Here is a 16403-nt window from a genome sequence, read left to right as displayed (position 1 = left end):
TGATGTAGCTGCACCTTGCTGTTTCCAGTGATGTAGCTGCACCTTGCTGTTTCTGGCGATGTAGCTGCACCTTGCTGTTTCTGGCGATGTAGCTGCACCTTGCTGTTTCCAGTGATGTAGCTGCACCTTGCTGTTTCCAGTGATGTCGCTGCACCTTGCTGTTTCTGGCGATGTAGCTGCACCTTGCTGTTTCCAGTGATGTAGCTGCACCTTGCTGTTTCCAGTGATGTCGCTGCACCTTGCTGTTTCTGGCGATGTAGCTGCACCTTGCTGTTTCCAGTGATGTAGCTGCACCTTGCTGTTTCTGGCGATGTAGCTGCACCTTGTTGTTTCCAATGATATAGCTGCACCTTGCTGTTTCTGGCGATGTAGCTGCACCTTGCTGTTTCTGGCGATGTAGCTGCACCTTGCTGTTCCATGGTGATGTAGCTGCACCTTGCTGTTTCTGGCTGATGTAGCTGCACCTTGCTGTTTCAGTGAGTGTAGCTGCACCTTGCTGTTTCTCTGGCGATGTAGCTGCACCTTGCTGTTTCCAGGCGATGTAGCTGCACCTTGCTGTTTCCAATGGATGTAGCTGCACCTTGCTGTTTCCTAGGGATGTAGCTGCACCTTGCTGTTTCCATGGCGATGTAGCTGCACCTTGCTGTTTCTGGCGATGTAGCTGACCACCTTGCTGTTTCTGGCGATGTAGCTGCACCTTGCTGTTTCTGGCGATGTAGCTGCACCTTGCTGTTTCAGTGATGTAGCTGCACCTTGCTGTTTCCAGTGCTGGTAGCTGGCACCTTGCTGTTTCCATGGCGATGTAGCTGAACCTTGCTGTTTCGCATGATGTAGCTGCACCCTTGCTGTTTCTGGCGATTGTAGCTGCACCTTGCTGTTTCCTGGTGATGTAGCTGCACCTTGCTGTTTCTGGTGATGTAGCTGCACCTTGCTGTTTCTAGCGATGTAGCTGCACCTTGCTGTTTCTGGTGATGTAGCTGCACCTTGCTGTTTCTGGTGATGTAGCTGCACCTTGCTGTTTCCAGGTGATGTAGCTGCACCTTGCTGTTTCTGGCGATGTAGTGCACCTTGCTGTTTCTGGTGATGTAGCTGCACCTTGCTGTTTCCGTGGATATAGCTGCACCTTGCTGTTTCTGGCGATGTAGCTGCACCTTGCTGTTTCTGGTGATGTAGCTGCACCTTGCTGTTTCCATGGCGATGTAGCTGCACCTTGCTGTTTCTGGCGATGTAGCTGCACCTTGCTGTTTCCAGTGATGTAGCTGCACCTTGCTGTTTCCTGGTGATGTAGCTGCACCTTGCTGTTTCAGTGATGTAGCTGCACCTTGCTGTTTCTGGCGATGTAGCTGCACCTTGCTGTTTCCAGTGATGTAGCTGCACCTTGCTGTTTCATGTGATGTAGCTGCACCTTGCTGTTTCCAGTGATGTAGCTGCACCTTGCTGTTTCTGTGATGTAGCTGCACCTTGCTGTTTCTGGCGATGTAGCTGCACCTTGCTGTTTCTGGTGATGTAGCTGCACCTTGCTGTTTCCAGTGATGTAGCTGCACCTTGCTGTTTCTGGCGATGTAGCTGCACCTTGCTGTTTCAGTGGCGATGTAGCTGCACCTTGCTGTTTCCAGTGATGTAGCTGCACCTTGCTGTTTCTGGCGATGTAGGCTGCACCTTGCTGTTTCTGGCGATGTAGCTGCACCTTGCTGTTTCTGGTGATGTAGCTGCACCTTGCTGTTTCCAGTGATGTAGCTGCACCTTGCTGTTTCCAGTGATGTAGCTGCACCTTGCTGTTTCCAGTGATGTAGCTGCACCTTGCTGTTTCTGGCGATGTAGCTGCACCTTGCTGTTTCCAGTGATGTAGCTGCACCTTGCTGTTTCCAGTGATGTAGCTGCACCTTGCTGTTTCCAGTGATGTAGCTGCACCTTGCTGTTTCCGGTGATGTAGCTGCACCTTGCTGTTTCTGGCGATGTAGCTGCACCTTGCTGTTTCCAGTGATGGTAGCTGCACCTTGCTGTTTTCAGTGATGTCAGCTGCACCTTGCTGTTTCGCGATGTAGCTGCACCTTGCTGTTTCCAGTGATGTAGCTGCACCTTGCTGTTTCCAGGATGTAGCTGCACCTTGCTGTTTCCAATTGATGTAGCTGCACCTTGCTGTTTCTGGCGATGTAGCTGCACCTTGCTGTTCTGGCGATGGTAGCTGCACCTTGCTGTTTCTGGTGATGTAGCTGCACCTTGCTGTTTCTGGGGATGTAGCTGCACCTTGCTGTTTCCAGTGATGTAGCTGCACCTTGCTTTCTAGCGATGTAGCTGCACCTTGCTGGTTTCTGGCGATGTAGCTGCACCTTGCTGTTTCCAGGCTGATGTAGGCTGCACCTTGCTGTTTCTGGTGATCGTAGCTGCACCTTGCTGTTTCTGGCGATGTAGCTGCAACCTTGCTGTTTCTGGTGATGTAGCTGCACCTTGCTGTTTCTGGTGATGTAGCTGCACCTTGCTGTTTCCGGTGATGTAGCTGCACCTTGCTGTTTCTGGCGATGTAGCTGCACCTTGCTGTTTCTGGTGATGTAGCTGCACCTTGCTGGTTTCTGGTGATGTAGCTGCACCTTGCTGTTTCCGAGTGATATAGCTGCACCTTGCTGTTTCTGGCGATGTAGCTGCCACCTTGCTGTTTCTGGTGATGTAGCTGCACCTTGCTGTTTCTGGCGATGTAGCTGCACCTTGCTGTTTCTGGCGATGTAGCTGCACCTTGCTGTTTCCAGTGATGTAGCTGCACCTTGCTGTTTCCAGTGATGTAGCTGCACCTTGCTGTTTCCAGTGATGTAGCTGCACCTTGCTGTTTCTGGCGATGTAGCTGCACCTTGCTGTTTCCAGTGATGTAGCTGCACCTTGCTGTTTCAGTGATGTAGCTGCACCTTGCTGTTTCCAGTGTGAGCTGCACCTTCCTGTTTCCGGTGATGTAGCTGCACCTTGCTGTTTCTGGCGATGTAGCTGCACCTTGCTGTTTCCAGTGATGTAGCTGCACCTTGCTGTTTCCAGTGATGTAGCTGCACCTTGCTGTTTCTGGCGATGTAGCTGCACCTTGCTGTTTCCAGTGATGTAGCTGCACCTTGCTGTTTCCAGTGATGTAGCTGCACCTTGCTGTTTCTGGCGATGTAGCTGCACCTTGCTGTTTCTGGTGATGTAGCTGCACCTTGCTGTTTCTGGTGATGTAGCTGCACCTTGCTGTTTCCAGTGATGTAGCTGCACCTTGCTGTTTCCAGTGATGTAGCTGCACCTTGCTGTTTCCAGTGATGTAGCTGCACCTTGCTGTTTCTGGCGATGTAGCTGCACCTTGCTGTTTCCAGTGATGTAGCTGCACCTTGCTGTTTCCAGTGATGTAGCTGCACCTTGCTGTTTCTGGCGATGTAGCTGCACCTTGCTGTTTCTGGTGATGTAGCTGCTACTTGCTGTTTCCCTGGATGTAGCTGCACCTTGCTGTTTCTGGTGATGTAGCTGCACCTTGTGTTTCCAGTGATGTAGCTTGCACCTTGCGGTTCTTGCGATGTAGCTCACTTTGCTGTTTCTGTGATGTTCCGCTGCAACCTTGCTGTTTCCTAGGGATGTAGCTGCACCTTGCTGTTTTCTGCGGATGTAGCTGCACCTTGCTGTTTCCAGTGATGTAGCGGCACCTTGCTGTTTCAGATGATGTAGCTGCACCTTGCGTTTCCAGTGATGTAGCTGCACCTTGCTGTTTCTGCGATGTAGCTGCACCTTGCTGTTTCCGTGATGTAGCTGCACCTTGCTGTTTCTGGCGATGTGCTGCACCTTGCTGTTTCTGGCGATGTAGCTGCACTTGCTGTTTCCAGTGATTAGCTGCACCTTGCTGTTTCCAGTGATGTAGCTGCACCTTGCTGTTTCTGGTGATGTAGCTGCACCTTGCTGTTTCTAGGTGATGTAGCTGCACCTTGCTGTTCCTGGCGATGTAGCTGCACCTTGCTGTTTCTGGCGATGTAGCTGCACCTTGCTGTTTCCAGTGATGTAGCTGCACCTTGCTGTTTCTGGCGATGTAGCTGCACCTTGCTGTTTCCAGTGATGTAGCTGCACCTTGCTGTTTCCTGTCGATGTAGCTGCACCTTGCTGTTTCCAGGGATGTAGCTGCACCTTGCTGTTTCTGGCGATGTAGCTGCACCTTGCTGTTTCTGGCGATGTAGCTGCACCTTGCTGTTTCCAGTGATGTAGCTGCACCTTGCTGTTTCCAGGTGATGTAGCTGCACCTTGCTGTTTCTGGCGATGTAGCTGCACCTTGCTGTTTCCAGTGATGTAGCTGCACCTTGCTGTTTCTGGCGATGTAGCTGCACCTTGCTGTTTCCTAGTGATGTAGCTGCACCTTGCTGTTTCTGGCGATGTAGCTGCACCTTGCTGTTTCTGGCGATGTAGCTGCACCTTGCTGTTTCTGGTGATGTAGCTGCACCTTGCTGTTTCTGGTGATGTAGCTGCACCTTGCTGTTTCCATGTGATGTAGCTGCACCTTGCTGTTTCCAGTGATGTAGCTGCACCTTGCTGTTTCTGGCGATGTAGCTGCACCTTGCTGTTTCCAGTGATGTAGCTGCACCTTGCTGTTTCTGGTGATGTAGCTGCACCTTGCTGTTTCTGGCGATGTAGCTGCACCTTGCTGTTTCTGGTGATGTAGCTGCACCTTGCTGTTTCTGGTGATGTAGCTGCACCTTGCTGTTTCTGGCGATGTAGCTGCACCTTGCTGTTTCTGGCGATGTAGCTGCACCTTGCTGTTTCTGGTGATGTAGCTGCACCTTGCTGTTTCCTGGTGATGTAGCTGCACCTTGCTGTTTCCTGGTGATGTAGCTGCACCTTGCTGTTTCTGGCGATGTAGCTGCACCTTGCTGTTTCTGGTGATGTAGCTGCACCTTGCTGTTTCTGGCGATGTAGCTGCACCTTGCTGTTTCTGGCGATGTAGCTGCACCTTGCTGTTTCAGTGATGTAGCTGCACCTTGCTGTTTCTAGTGATGTAGCTGCACCTTGCTGTTTCCAGTGATGTAGCTGCACCTTGCTGTTTCTGGCGATGTAGCTGCACCTTGCTGTTTCCAGTGATGTAGCTGCACCTTGCTGTTTCCAGTGATGTAGCTGCACCTTGCTGTTTCCAGTGATGTAGCTGCACCTTCCTGTTTCCGGTGATGTAGCTGCACCTTGCTGTTTCTGGCGATGTAGCTGCACCTTGCTGTTTCCAGGTGATGTAGCTGCACCTTGCTGTTTCCAGTGATGTAGCTGCACCTTGCTGTTTCTGGCGATGTAGCTGCACCTTGCTGTTTCCAGTGATGTAGCTGCACCTTGCTGTTTCCAGTGATGTAGCTGCACCTTGCTGTTTCTGGCGATGTAGCTGCACCTTGCTGTTTCCTGGTGATGTAGCTGCACCTTGCTGTTTCTGGTGATGTAGCTGCACCTTGCTGTTTCCAGTGATGTAGCTGCACCTTGCTGTTTCCAGTGATGTAGCTGCACCTTGCTGTTTCCAGTGATGTAGCTGCACCTTGCTGTTTCTGGCGATGTAGCTGCACCTTGCTGTTTCCAGTGATGTAGCTGCACCTTGCTGTTTCCAGTGATGTAGCTGCACCTTGCTGTTTCCAGTGATGTAGCTGCACCTTGCTGTTTCTGGCGATGTAGCTGCACCTTGCTGTTTCTGGCGATGTAGCTGCACCTTGCTGTTTCCAGTGATGTAGCTGCACCTTGCTGTTTCCAGTGATGTAGCTGCACCTTGCTGTTTCTGGCGATGTAGCTGCACCTTGCTGTTTCCAGTGATGTAGCTGCACCTTGCTGTTTCTGGCGATGTAGCTGCACCTTGCTGTTCCAGTGATAGTAGCTGCACCTTGCTGTTTCTGGCGATGTAGCTGCACCTTGCTGTTTCTGGCGATGTAGCTGCCACCTTGCTGTTTCCAGTGATGTAGCTGCACCTTGCTGTTTCTGGCGATGTAGCTGCACCTTGCTGTTTCCAGTGATGTAGCTGCACCTTGCTGTTTCCAGTGATGTAGCTGCACCTTGCTGTTTCTGGCGATGTAGCTGCACCTTGCTGTTTCCAGTGTTGTGGCTGCACCTTGCTGCTTCTGGTGATGTAGCTGCACCTTGCTGTTTCTGGCGATGTAGCTGCACCTTGCTGTTTCTGGTGATGTAGCTGCACCTTGCTGTTTCTGGTGATGTAGCTGCACCTTGCTGTTTCCGGTGATGTAGCTGCACCTTGCTGTTTCTGGCGATGTAGCTGCACCTTGCTGTTTCTGGTGATGTAGCTGCACCTTGCTGTTTCTGGTGATGTAGCTGCACCTTGCTGTTTCCGGTGATATAGCTGCACCTTGCTGTTTCTGGCGATGTAGCTGCACCTTGCTGTTTCTGGTGATGTAGCTGCACCTTGCTGTTTCTGGCGATGTAGCTGCACCTTGCTGTTTCTGGCGATGTAGCTGCACCTTGCTGTTTCCAGTGATGTAGCTGCACCTTGCTGTTTCCAGTGATGTAGCTGCACCTTGCTGTTTCCAGTGATGTAGCTGCACCTTGCTGTTTCTGGCGATGTAGCTGCACCTTGCTGTTTCCAGTGATGTAGCTGCACCTTGCTGTTTCCAGTGATGTAGCTGCACCTTGCTGTTTCCAGTGATGTAGCTGCACCTTGCTGTTTCCGGTGATGTAGCTGCACCTTGCTGTTTCTGGCGATGTAGCTGCACCTTGCTGTTCCAGTGATGTAGCTGCACCTTGCTGTTTCCAGTGATGTAGCTGCACCTTGCTGTTTCCTGGCTGATGTAGCTGCACCTTGCTGTTTCAGTGATGTAGCTGCACCTTGCTGTTTCTGCGTGATGTAGCTGCACCTTGCTGTTTCCAGTGATGTAGCTGCACCTTGCTGTTTCCAGTGATGTAGCTGCACCTTGCTGTTTCTGGCGATGTAGCTGCACCTTGCTGTTTCCAGTGATGTAGCTGCACCTTGCTGTTTCCAGTGATGTAGCTGCACCTTGCTGTTTCTGGCGATGTAGCTGCACCTTGCTGTTTCCAGGTGATGTAGCTGCCACCTTGCTGTTTCTGGCGATGTAGCTGCACCTTGCTGTTTCTAGGTGATGTAGCTGCACCTTGCTGTTTCCATGTCGATGTAGCTGCACCTTGCTGTTTCCAGTGATGTAGCTGCACCTTGCTGTTTCTGGCGATGTAGCTGCACCTTGCTGTTTCTGCGTGATGTAGCTGCACCTTGCTGTTTCCAGTGATGTAGCTGCACCTTGCTGTTTCCAGTGATGTAGCTGCACCTTGCTGTTTCTGGCGATGTAGCTGCACCTTGCTGTTTCTGGCTGATGTAGCTGCACCTTGCTGTTTCTGGTGATGTAGCTGCACCTTGCTGTTTCCAGTGATGTCGCTGCACCTTGCTGTTTCTGGCGATGTAGCTGCACCTTGCTGTTTCCAGTGATGTAGCTGCACCTTGCTGTTTCTGGCGATGTAGCTGCACCTTGCTGTTTCCAATGATGTAGCTGCACCTTGCTGTTTCTGGCGATGTAGCTGCACCTTGCTGTTTCTGGCGATGTAGCTGCACCTTGCTGTTTCCAGTGATGTAGCTGCACCTTGCTGTTTCTGGCGATGTAGCTGCACCTTGCTGTTTCCAGTGATGTAGCTGCACCTTGCTGTTTCCAGTGATGTAGCTGCACCTTGCTGTTTCTGGCGATGTAGCTGCACCTTGCTGTTTCCAGTGTTGTGGCTGCACCTTGCTGCTTCTGGTGATGTAGCTGCACCTTGCTGTTTCTGGCGATGTAGCTGCACCTTGCTGTTTCTGGTGATGTAGCTGCACCTTGCTGTTTCTGGTGATGTAGCTGCACCTTGCTGTTTCCGGTGATGTAGCTGCACCTTGCTGTTTCTGGCGATGTAGCTGCACCTTGCTGTTTCTGGTGATGTAGCTGCACCTTGCTGTTTCTGGTGATGTAGCTGCACCTTGCTGTTTCCTGGTGATGTAGCTGCACCTTGCTGTTTCTGGCGATGTAGCTGCACCTTGCTGTTTCTGGTGATGTAGCTGCACCTTGCTGTTTCTGGCGATGTAGCTGCACCTTGCTGTTTCTGGCGATGTAGCTGCACCTTGCTGTTTCCAGTGATGTAGCTGCACCTTGCTGTTTCCAGTGATGTAGCTGCACCTTGCTGTTTCCAGTGATGTAGCTGCACCTTGCTGTTTCTGGCGATGTAGCTGCACCTTGCTGTTTCAGTGATGTAGCTGCACCTTGCTGTTTCCAGTGATGTAGCTGCACCTTGCTGTTTCCAGTGATGTAGCTGCACCTTGCTGTTTCTGGTGATGTAGCTGCACCTTGCTGTTTCTGGCGATGTAGCTGCACCTTGCTGTTTCCAGTGATGTAGCTGCACCTTGCTGTTTCCAGTGATGTAGCTGCACCTTGCTGTTTCTGGCGATGTAGCTGCACCTTGCTGTTTCCAGTGATGTAGCTGCACCTTTGCTGTTCCAGTGATGTAGCTGCACCTTGCTGTTTCTGGCGATGTAGCTGCACCTTGCTGTTTTCTGGCTGATGTCGCTGCCACCTTCTAGCTGCTTGCTGTTTCCATGGTGATGTAGCTTGCCACCTTGCTGTTTCGGGTGATGTAGCTGCACCTTGCTGTTTTCCAGTGATGTAGCTGCACCTTGCTGTTTCCAGTGTATGTAGCTGCACCTTGCTGGTTTCCAGGCGATGTAGCTGCACCTTGCTGTTTCAGTGATGTAGCTGCACCTTGCTGTTTCTGGCGATGTAGCTGCACCTTGCTGTTTCCAGTGATGTAGCTGCACCTTGCTGTTTCCAGTGATGTAGCTGCACCTTGCTGTTTCCAGTGATGTAGCTGCACCTTGCTGTTTCTGGCGATGTAGCTGCACCTTGCTGTTTCCTGTGATGTAGCTGCACCTTGCTGTTTCCAGTGATGTAGCTGCACCTTGCTGTTTCCAGTGATGTAGCTGCACCTTGCTGTTTCTGGCGATGTAGCTGCACCTTGCTGTTTCCAGTGATGTAGCTGCACCTTGCTGTTTCTGGCGATGTAGCTGCACCTTGCTGTTTCCAGTGATGTAGCTGCACCTTGCTGTTTCTGGCGATGTAGCTGCACCTTGCTGTTTCTGGCGATGTAGCTGCACCTTGCTGTTTCCAGTGATGTAGCTGCACCTTGCTGTTTCTGGCTGATGTAGCTGCACCTTGCTGTTTCTGGCGATGTAGCTGCACCTTGCTGTTTCCAGTGATGTAGCTGCACCTTGCTGTTTCTGGCGATGTAGCTGCACCTTGCTGTTTCCGGTGATGTAGCTGCACCTTGCTGTTTCTGGTGATGTAGCTGCACCTTGCTGTTTCTGGCGATGTAGCTGCACCTTGCTGTTTCTGGTGATGTAGCTGCACCTTGCTGTTTCTGGTGATGTAGCTGCACCTTGCTGTTTCTGGTGATGTAGCTGCACCTTGCTGTTTCTGGCGATGTAGCTGCACCTTGCTGTTTCTGGTGATGTAGCTGCACCTTGCTGTTTCTGGTGATGTAGCTGCACCTTGCTGTTTCTGGTGATGTAGCTGCACCTTGCTGTTCTGCGATGTAGCTGCACCTTGCTGTTTCTGTGATGTAGCTGCACCTTGCTGTTTCCAGCGATGTAGCTGCACCTTGCTGTTTCTGGCTGATGTAGCTGCACCTTGCTGTTTCCAGGGCGATGTAGCTGCACCTTGCTGTTTCCATGGGATGTAGCTGCACCTTGCTGTTTCCAGTGATGTAGCTGCACCTTGCTGTTTCCTAGTGATGTAGCTGCACCTTGCTGTTTCGTGCGATGTAGCTGCACCTTGCTGTTTCAGTGATGTAGCTGCACCTTGCTGTTTCCAGTGATGTAGCTGCACCTTGCTGTTTCTGGGCTATGTAGCTGCACCTTGCTGTTTCCTGGCTGATGTAGCTGCACCTTGCTGTTTCTGGTGATGTAGCTGCACCTTGCTGTTTCCAGTGATGTAGCTGCACCTTGCTGTTTCCAGTGATGTAGCTGCACCTTGCTGTTTCTGGCGATGTAGCTGCACCTTGCTGTTTCCAGTGATGTAGCTGCACCTTGCTGTTTCTGGCGATGTAGCTGCACCTTGCTGTTTCCTAGTCGATGTAGCTGCACCTTGCTGTTTCCAGTGATGTAGCTGCACCTTGCTGTTTCCAGTGATGTAGCTGCACCTTGCTGTTTCCAGTGATTAGCTGCACCTTGCTGTTTCTGGCGATGTAGATGCACCTTGCTGTTTCCAGTGATGTAGCTGCACCTTGCTGTTTCCAGTGATGTAGCTGCACCTTGCTGTTTCTGGCGATGTAGCTGCACCTTGCTGTTTCTGGTGATGTAGCTGCACCTTGCTGTTTCTGGTGATGTAGCTGCACCTTGCTGTTTCCGGTGATGTAGCTGCACCTTGCTGTTTCTGGCGATGTAGCTGCACCTTGCTGTTTCTGGTGATGTAGCTGCACCTTGCTGTTTCTGGTGATGTAGCTGCACCTTGCTGTTTCCGGTGATATAGCTGCACCTTGCTGTTTCTGGCTAGTAGCGCACCTTGCTGTTTCTGGTGATGTAGCTGCACCTTGCTGTTTCTGGCGATGTAGCTGCACCTTGCTGTTTCTGGCGATGTAGCTGCACCTTGCTGTTTCCAGTGATGTAGCTGCACCTTGCTGTTTCCAGTGATGTAGCTGCACCTTGCTGTTTCCAGTGATGTAGCTGCACCTTGCTGTTTCTGGCGATGTAGATGCACCTTGCTGTTTCCAGTGATGTAGCTGCACCTTGCTGTTTCCAGTGATGTAGCTGCACCTTGCTGTTTCTGGCGATGTAGCTGCACCTTGCTGTTTCCAGTGATGTAGCTGCACCTTGCTGTTTCCAGTGATGTAGCTGCCCTTGCTGTTTCAGTGATGTAGCTGCACCTTGCTGTTTCTGGTGATGTAGCTGCACCTTGCTGTTTCTTGCGATGTAGCTGCATCTTGCTGTTTCCAGTGATGTAGCTGAACCTTGCTGTTTCTGGCGATATAGCTGCACCTTGCTGTTTCCAGTGATGTAGCTGCACCTTCTACAGGGGCCTCGTAGCCTGGTGGATAGCGCGCAGGACTCGTAATTCTGTGGCGCGGGTTCGATTCCCGCACGAGGCAGAAACAAATGGGCAAAGTTTCTTTCACCCTAAGTGCCCCTGTTACATAGCAGTAAATAGGTACCTGGGAGTTAGTCAGCTGTCACGGGCTGCTTCCTGGGGGTGTGTGTGTGGTGTGTGGGGGAAAAAAAAAAAAGTAGTTAGTAAACAGTTGATTGACAGTTGAGAGGCGGGCCGAAAGAGCAAAGCTCAACCCCCGCAAAACACAACTAGTAAACACCTTGCTGTTTCCAGTGATGTAGCTGCACCTTGCTGTTTCTGGCGATGTAGCTGCACCTTGCTGTTTCTGGCGATGTAGCTGCACCTTGCTGTTTCTGGCGATGTAGCTGCACCTTGCTGTTTCTGGTCGATGTAGCTGCACCTTGCTGTTTCTGGTGATGTAGCTGCACCTTGCTGTTTCCAGTGATGTAGCTGCACCTTGCTGTTTCTGGCGATGTAGCTGCACCTTGCTGTTTCCAGTGATGTAGCTGCACCTTGCTGTTTCTGGTGATGTAGCTGCACCTTGCTGTTTCTGGTGATGTAGCTGCACCTTGCTGTTTCTGGCGATGTAGCTGCACCTTGCTGTTTCTGGTGATGTAGCTGCACCTTGCTGTTCTGGTGATGTAGCTGCACCTTGCTGTTTCATGTGATGTAGCTGCACCTTGCTGTTTCTGGTGATGTAGCTGCACCTTGCTGTTTCTGGCGATGTAGCTGCACCTTGCTGTTTCCAGTGATGTAGCTGCACCTTGCTGTTTCTGGCGATGTAGCTGCACCTTGCTGTTTCTGGTGATGTAGCTGCACCTTGCTGTTTCTGGTGATGTAGCTGCACCTTGCTGTTTCTGGTGATGTAGCTGCACCTTGCTGTTTCTAGTGATGTAGCTGCACCTTGCTGTTTCTGGCGATGTAGCTGCACCTTGCTGTTTCTGGTGATGTAGCTGCACCTTGCTGTTTCCGGTGATGTAGCTGCACCTTGCTGTTTCTGGCGATGTAGCTGCACCTTGCTGTTTCTGGTGATGTAGCTGCACCTTGCTGTTTCTGGCGATGTAGCTGCACCTTGCTGTTTCTGGTGATGTAGCTGCACCTTGCTGTTTCTGGCGATGTAGCTGCACCTTGCTGTTTCCAGTGATGTAGCTGCACCTTGCTGTTTCTGGCGATGTAGCTGCACCTTGCTGTTTCTGGTGATGTAGCTGCACCTTGCTGTTTCTGGCGATGTAGCTGCACCTTGCTGTTTCCAGTGATGTAGCTGCACCTTGCTGTTTCCAGTGATGTAGCTGCACCTTGCTGTTTCCAGTGATGTAGCTGCACCTTGCTGTTTCTGGTGATGTAGCTGCACCTTGCTGTTTCCAGTGATGTAGCTGCACCTTGCTGTTTCTGGTGATGTAGCTGCACCTTGCTGTTTCTGGTGATGTAGCTGCACCTTGCTGTTTCCGGTGATGTAGCTGCACCTTGCTGTTTCTGGCGATGTAGCTGCACCTTGCTGTTTCCAGTGATGTAGCTGCACCTTGCTGTTTCTGGTGATGTAGCTGCACCTTGCTGTTTCTGGTGATGTAGCTGCACCTTGCTGTTTCCAGTGATGTAGCTGCACCTTGCTGTTTCTGGCGATGTAGCTGCACCTTGCTGTTTCCATGGTGATGTAGCTGCACCTTGCTGTTTCCAGGTGATGTAGCTGCACCTTGCTGTTTCTGGCGATGTAGCTGCACCTTGCTGTTTCCAGTGATGTAGCTGCACCTTGCTGTTTCCTGTGATGTAGCTGCACCTTGCTGTTTCTGGTGATGTAGCTGCACCTTGCTGTTTCCAGGTGATGTAGCTGCACCTTGCTGTTTCCGGTGATGTAGCTGCACCTTGCTGTTTCTGGCGATGTAGCTGCACCTTGCTGTTTCTGGTGATGTAGCTGCACCTTGCTGTTTCCGGTGATGTAGCTGCACCTTGCTGTTTCTGGCGATGTAGCTGCACCTTGCTGTTTCCAGTGATGTAGCTGCACCTTGCTGTTTCTGGTGATGTAGCTGCACCTTGCTGTTTCTAGTGATGTAGCTGCACCTTGCTGTTTCTGGCGATGTAGCTGCACCTTGCTGTTTCCTTGATGTAGCTGCACCTTGCTGTTTCCAGTGATGTAGCTGCACCTTGCTGTTTCCAGTGATGTAGCTGCACCTTGCTGTTTCTGGCGATGTAGCTGCACCTTGCTGTTTCTGGCGATGTAGCTGCACCTTGCTGTTTCCAGTGATGTAGCTGCACCTTGCTGTTTCCAGTGATGTAGCTGCACCTTGCTGTTTCCAGTGATGTAGCTGCACCTTGCTGTTTCTGGCGATGTAGCTGCACCTTGCTGTTTCCAGTGATGTAGCTGCACCTTGCTGTTTCCAGTGATGTAGCTGCACCTTGCTGTTTCTGGCGATGTAGCTGCACCTTGCTGTTTCCTGTGATGTAGCTGCACCTTGCTGTTTCCTAGGTGATGTAGCTGCACCTTGCTGTTCCTGGTGATGTAGCTGCACCTTGCTGTTTCTAGTGATGTAGCTGCACCTTGCTGTTTCTAGTGATGTAGCTGCACCTTGCTGTTTCCAGGTGATGTAGCTGCACCTTGCTGTTTCTAGTGATGTAGCTGCACCTTGCTGTTTCTGGTGATGTAGCTGCACCTTGCTGTTTCCAGTGATGTAGCTGCACCTTGCTGTTTCTGGTGATGTAGCTGCACCTTGCTGTTTCTGGCTGATGTAGCTGCACCTTGCTGTTTCCAGTGATGTAGCTGCACCTTGCTGTTTCCAGTGATGTAGCTGCACCTTGCTGTTTCTGGCGATGTAGCTGCACCTTGCTGTTTCTGGTGATGTAGCTGCACCTTGCTGTTTCCGGTGATGTAGCTGCACCTTGCTGTTTCTGGCGATGTAGCTGCACCTTGCTGTTTCTGGCGATGTAGCTGCACCTTGCTGTTTCTGGTGATGTAGCTGCACCTTGCTGTTTCCGGTGATGTAGCTGCACCTTGCTGTTTCTGGTGATGTAGCTGCACCTTGCTGTTTCCAGTGATGTAGCTGCACCTTGCTGTTTCTGGCGATGTAGCTGCACCTTGCTGTTTCCATGTGATGTAGCTGCACCTTGCTGTTTCCAGTGATGTAGCTGCACCTTGCTGTTTCCAGTGATGTAGCTGCACCTTGCTGTTTCCGGCGATGTAGCTGCACCTTGCTGTTTCCAGTGATGTAGCTGCACCTTGCTGTTTCCAGTGATGTAGCTGCACCTTGCTGTTTCTGGCGATGTAGCTGCACCTTGCTGTTTCCATGATGTAGCTGCACCTTGCTGTTCCAGTGATGTAGCTGCACCTTGCTGTTTCTGGTGATGTAGCTGCACCTTGCTGTTTCCGTGATGTAGCTGCACCTTGCTGTTTCTGGTGATGTAGCTGCACCTTGCTGTTTCCAGTTATGTAGCTGCACCTTGCTGTTTCTGTCGATGTAGCTGCACCTTGCTGTTTCAGGTGATGTAGCTGCACCTTGCTGTTTCCTGTGATGTAGCTGCACCTTGCTGTTTCTGGCGATGTAGCTGCACCTTGCTGTTTCAGTGATGTAGCTGCACCTTGCTGTTTCTGGTGATGTAGCTGCACCTTGCTGTTTCTGGCGATGTAGCTGCACCTTGCTGTTTCAGTGATGTAGCTGCACCTTGCTGTTTCTGGTGATGTAGCTGCACCTTGCTGTTTCCAGTGATGTAGCTGCACCTTGCTGTTCCTGGTGATGTAGCTGCACCTTGCTGTTTCATGTGATGTAGCTGCACCTTGCTGTTTCTGGTGATGTAGATGCACTTGCTGTTTCTAGGCGATTGTAGCTGCACCTTGCTGTTTCTCGGTGATGTAGCTGCACATTGCTGTTTCCAGTGATGTAGCTGCACCTTGCTGTTTCTGCGATGTAGCTGCACCTTGCTGTTTCCAGTGATGTAGCTGCACCTTGCTGTTTCTCGGTGATGTAGCTGCACCCTTGCTGTTTCCATTGGATGTAGCTGCACCTTGCTGTTTCTGGCGATGTAGCTGCACCTTGCTGTTTCCTAGGGATGTAGCTGCACCTTGCTGTTTCCAGTGATGTAGCTGCACCTTGCTGTTTCTGGCGATGTAGCTGCACCTTGCTGTTTCATGTGATGTAGCTGCACCTTGCTGTTTCTGGGATGTAGCTGCACCTTGCTGTTTCTAGGCGATGTAGCTGCACCTTGCTGTTTCGGTGATGTAGCTGCACCTTGCTGTTTCTGGTGATGTAGCTGCACCTTGCTGTTTCTGGTGATGTAGCTGCACCTTTGCTGTTTCTGGCGATGTAGCTGCACCTTGCTGTTTCCAGGTGATGTAGCTGCACCTTGCTGTTTCTGGTGATGTAGCTGCACCTTGCTGTTTCTGGCGATGTAGCTGCACCTTGCTGTTTCTGGTGATGTAGCTGCACCTTGCTGTTTCTGGTGATGTAGCTGCACCTTGCTGTTTCTGGCTGATGTAGCTGCACCTTGCTGTTTCCAGTGATGTAGCTGCACCTTGCTGTTTCTGGCGATGTAGCTGCACCTTGCTGTTTCAGTGATGTAGCTGCACCTTGCTGTTTCTAGTGATGTAGCTGCACCTTGCTGTTTCCAGTGATGTAGCTGCACCTTGCTGTTTCTGGTGATGTAGCTGCACCTTGCTGTTTCTAGGTGATGTAGCTGCACCTTGCTGTTTCAGTGATGTAGCTGCACCTTGCTGTTTCTGGTGATGTAGCTGCACCTTGCTGTTTCCAGTGAATGTAGCTGCACCTTGCTGTTTACCAGTGGATGTAGCTGCACCTTGCTGTTTCTGGTGATGTAGCTGCACCTTGCTGTTTCTGGCGATGTAGCTGCACCTTGCTGTTTCTGGTGATGTAGCTGCACCTTGCTGTTTCAGTGATGTAGCTGCACCTTGCTGTTTCTGGCGATGTAGCTGCACCTTGCTGTTTCTGGTGATGTAGCTGCACCTTGCTGTTTCCTAGGTGATGTAGCTGCACCTTGCTGGTTTCCTAGTGATGTAGCTGCACCTTGCTGTTTCTGGCGATGTAGCTGCACCTTGCTGTTTCCATGGTGATGTAGCTGCACCTTGCTGTTTCTAGTGATGTAGCTGCACCTTGCTGTTTCTAGGTGATGTAGCTGCACCTTGCTGTTTCTGGCGATGTAGCTGCACCTTGCTGTTTCTGGTGATGTAGCTGCACCTTGCTGTTTCTGGCGATGTAGCTGCACCTTGCTGTTTCTGGCGATGTAGCTGCACCTTGCTGTTTCTGGTGATGTAGCTGCACCTTGCTGTTTCCAGTGATGTAGCTGCACCTTGCTGTTTCTGGCGATGTAGCTGCACCTTGCTGTTTCCAGTGATGTAGCTGCACCTTGCTGTTTCTGGCGATGTAG

The 16403-nt window shown here is 51.2% G+C and overlaps 1 protein-coding gene across 1 annotated transcript in view; it reads right to left on the bottom strand.

Annotated features, from left to right (window-relative positions):
- Window positions 1–266: 266 nt before the first annotated feature.
- Window positions 267–16403, bottom strand: part of LOC138362301 (polyhomeotic-proximal chromatin protein-like) — a gene marked incomplete at its 3' end in the record, with an annotated part of 29467 nt that continues 13330 nt past the window's right edge. Inside the window, exons 4-8 of the mRNA XM_069321041.1 lie at window positions 10773–10970; window positions 3456–3607; window positions 2276–2423; window positions 698–909; window positions 267–410 (exon numbers count right to left, since the gene is read on the bottom strand). Of these exons, the coding sequence (XP_069177142.1) occupies window positions 267–410; window positions 698–909; window positions 2276–2423; window positions 3456–3607; window positions 10773–10970 (854 nt within the window). The remainder of the gene's footprint in view (window positions 411–697; window positions 910–2275; window positions 2424–3455; window positions 3608–10772; window positions 10971–16403) is intronic.

This window comes from Procambarus clarkii, unplaced genomic scaffold (genome assembly GCF_040958095.1).
Source record: "Procambarus clarkii isolate CNS0578487 unplaced genomic scaffold, FALCON_Pclarkii_2.0 HiC_scaffold_1601, whole genome shotgun sequence".
In the NCBI taxonomy this organism is placed as follows: Eukaryota; Metazoa; Arthropoda; class Malacostraca; order Decapoda; family Cambaridae; genus Procambarus; species Procambarus clarkii.
The sequence above is the reverse complement of the archived record's forward strand: the minus strand, read 5'-3'. Positions and strand labels throughout refer to the sequence as shown.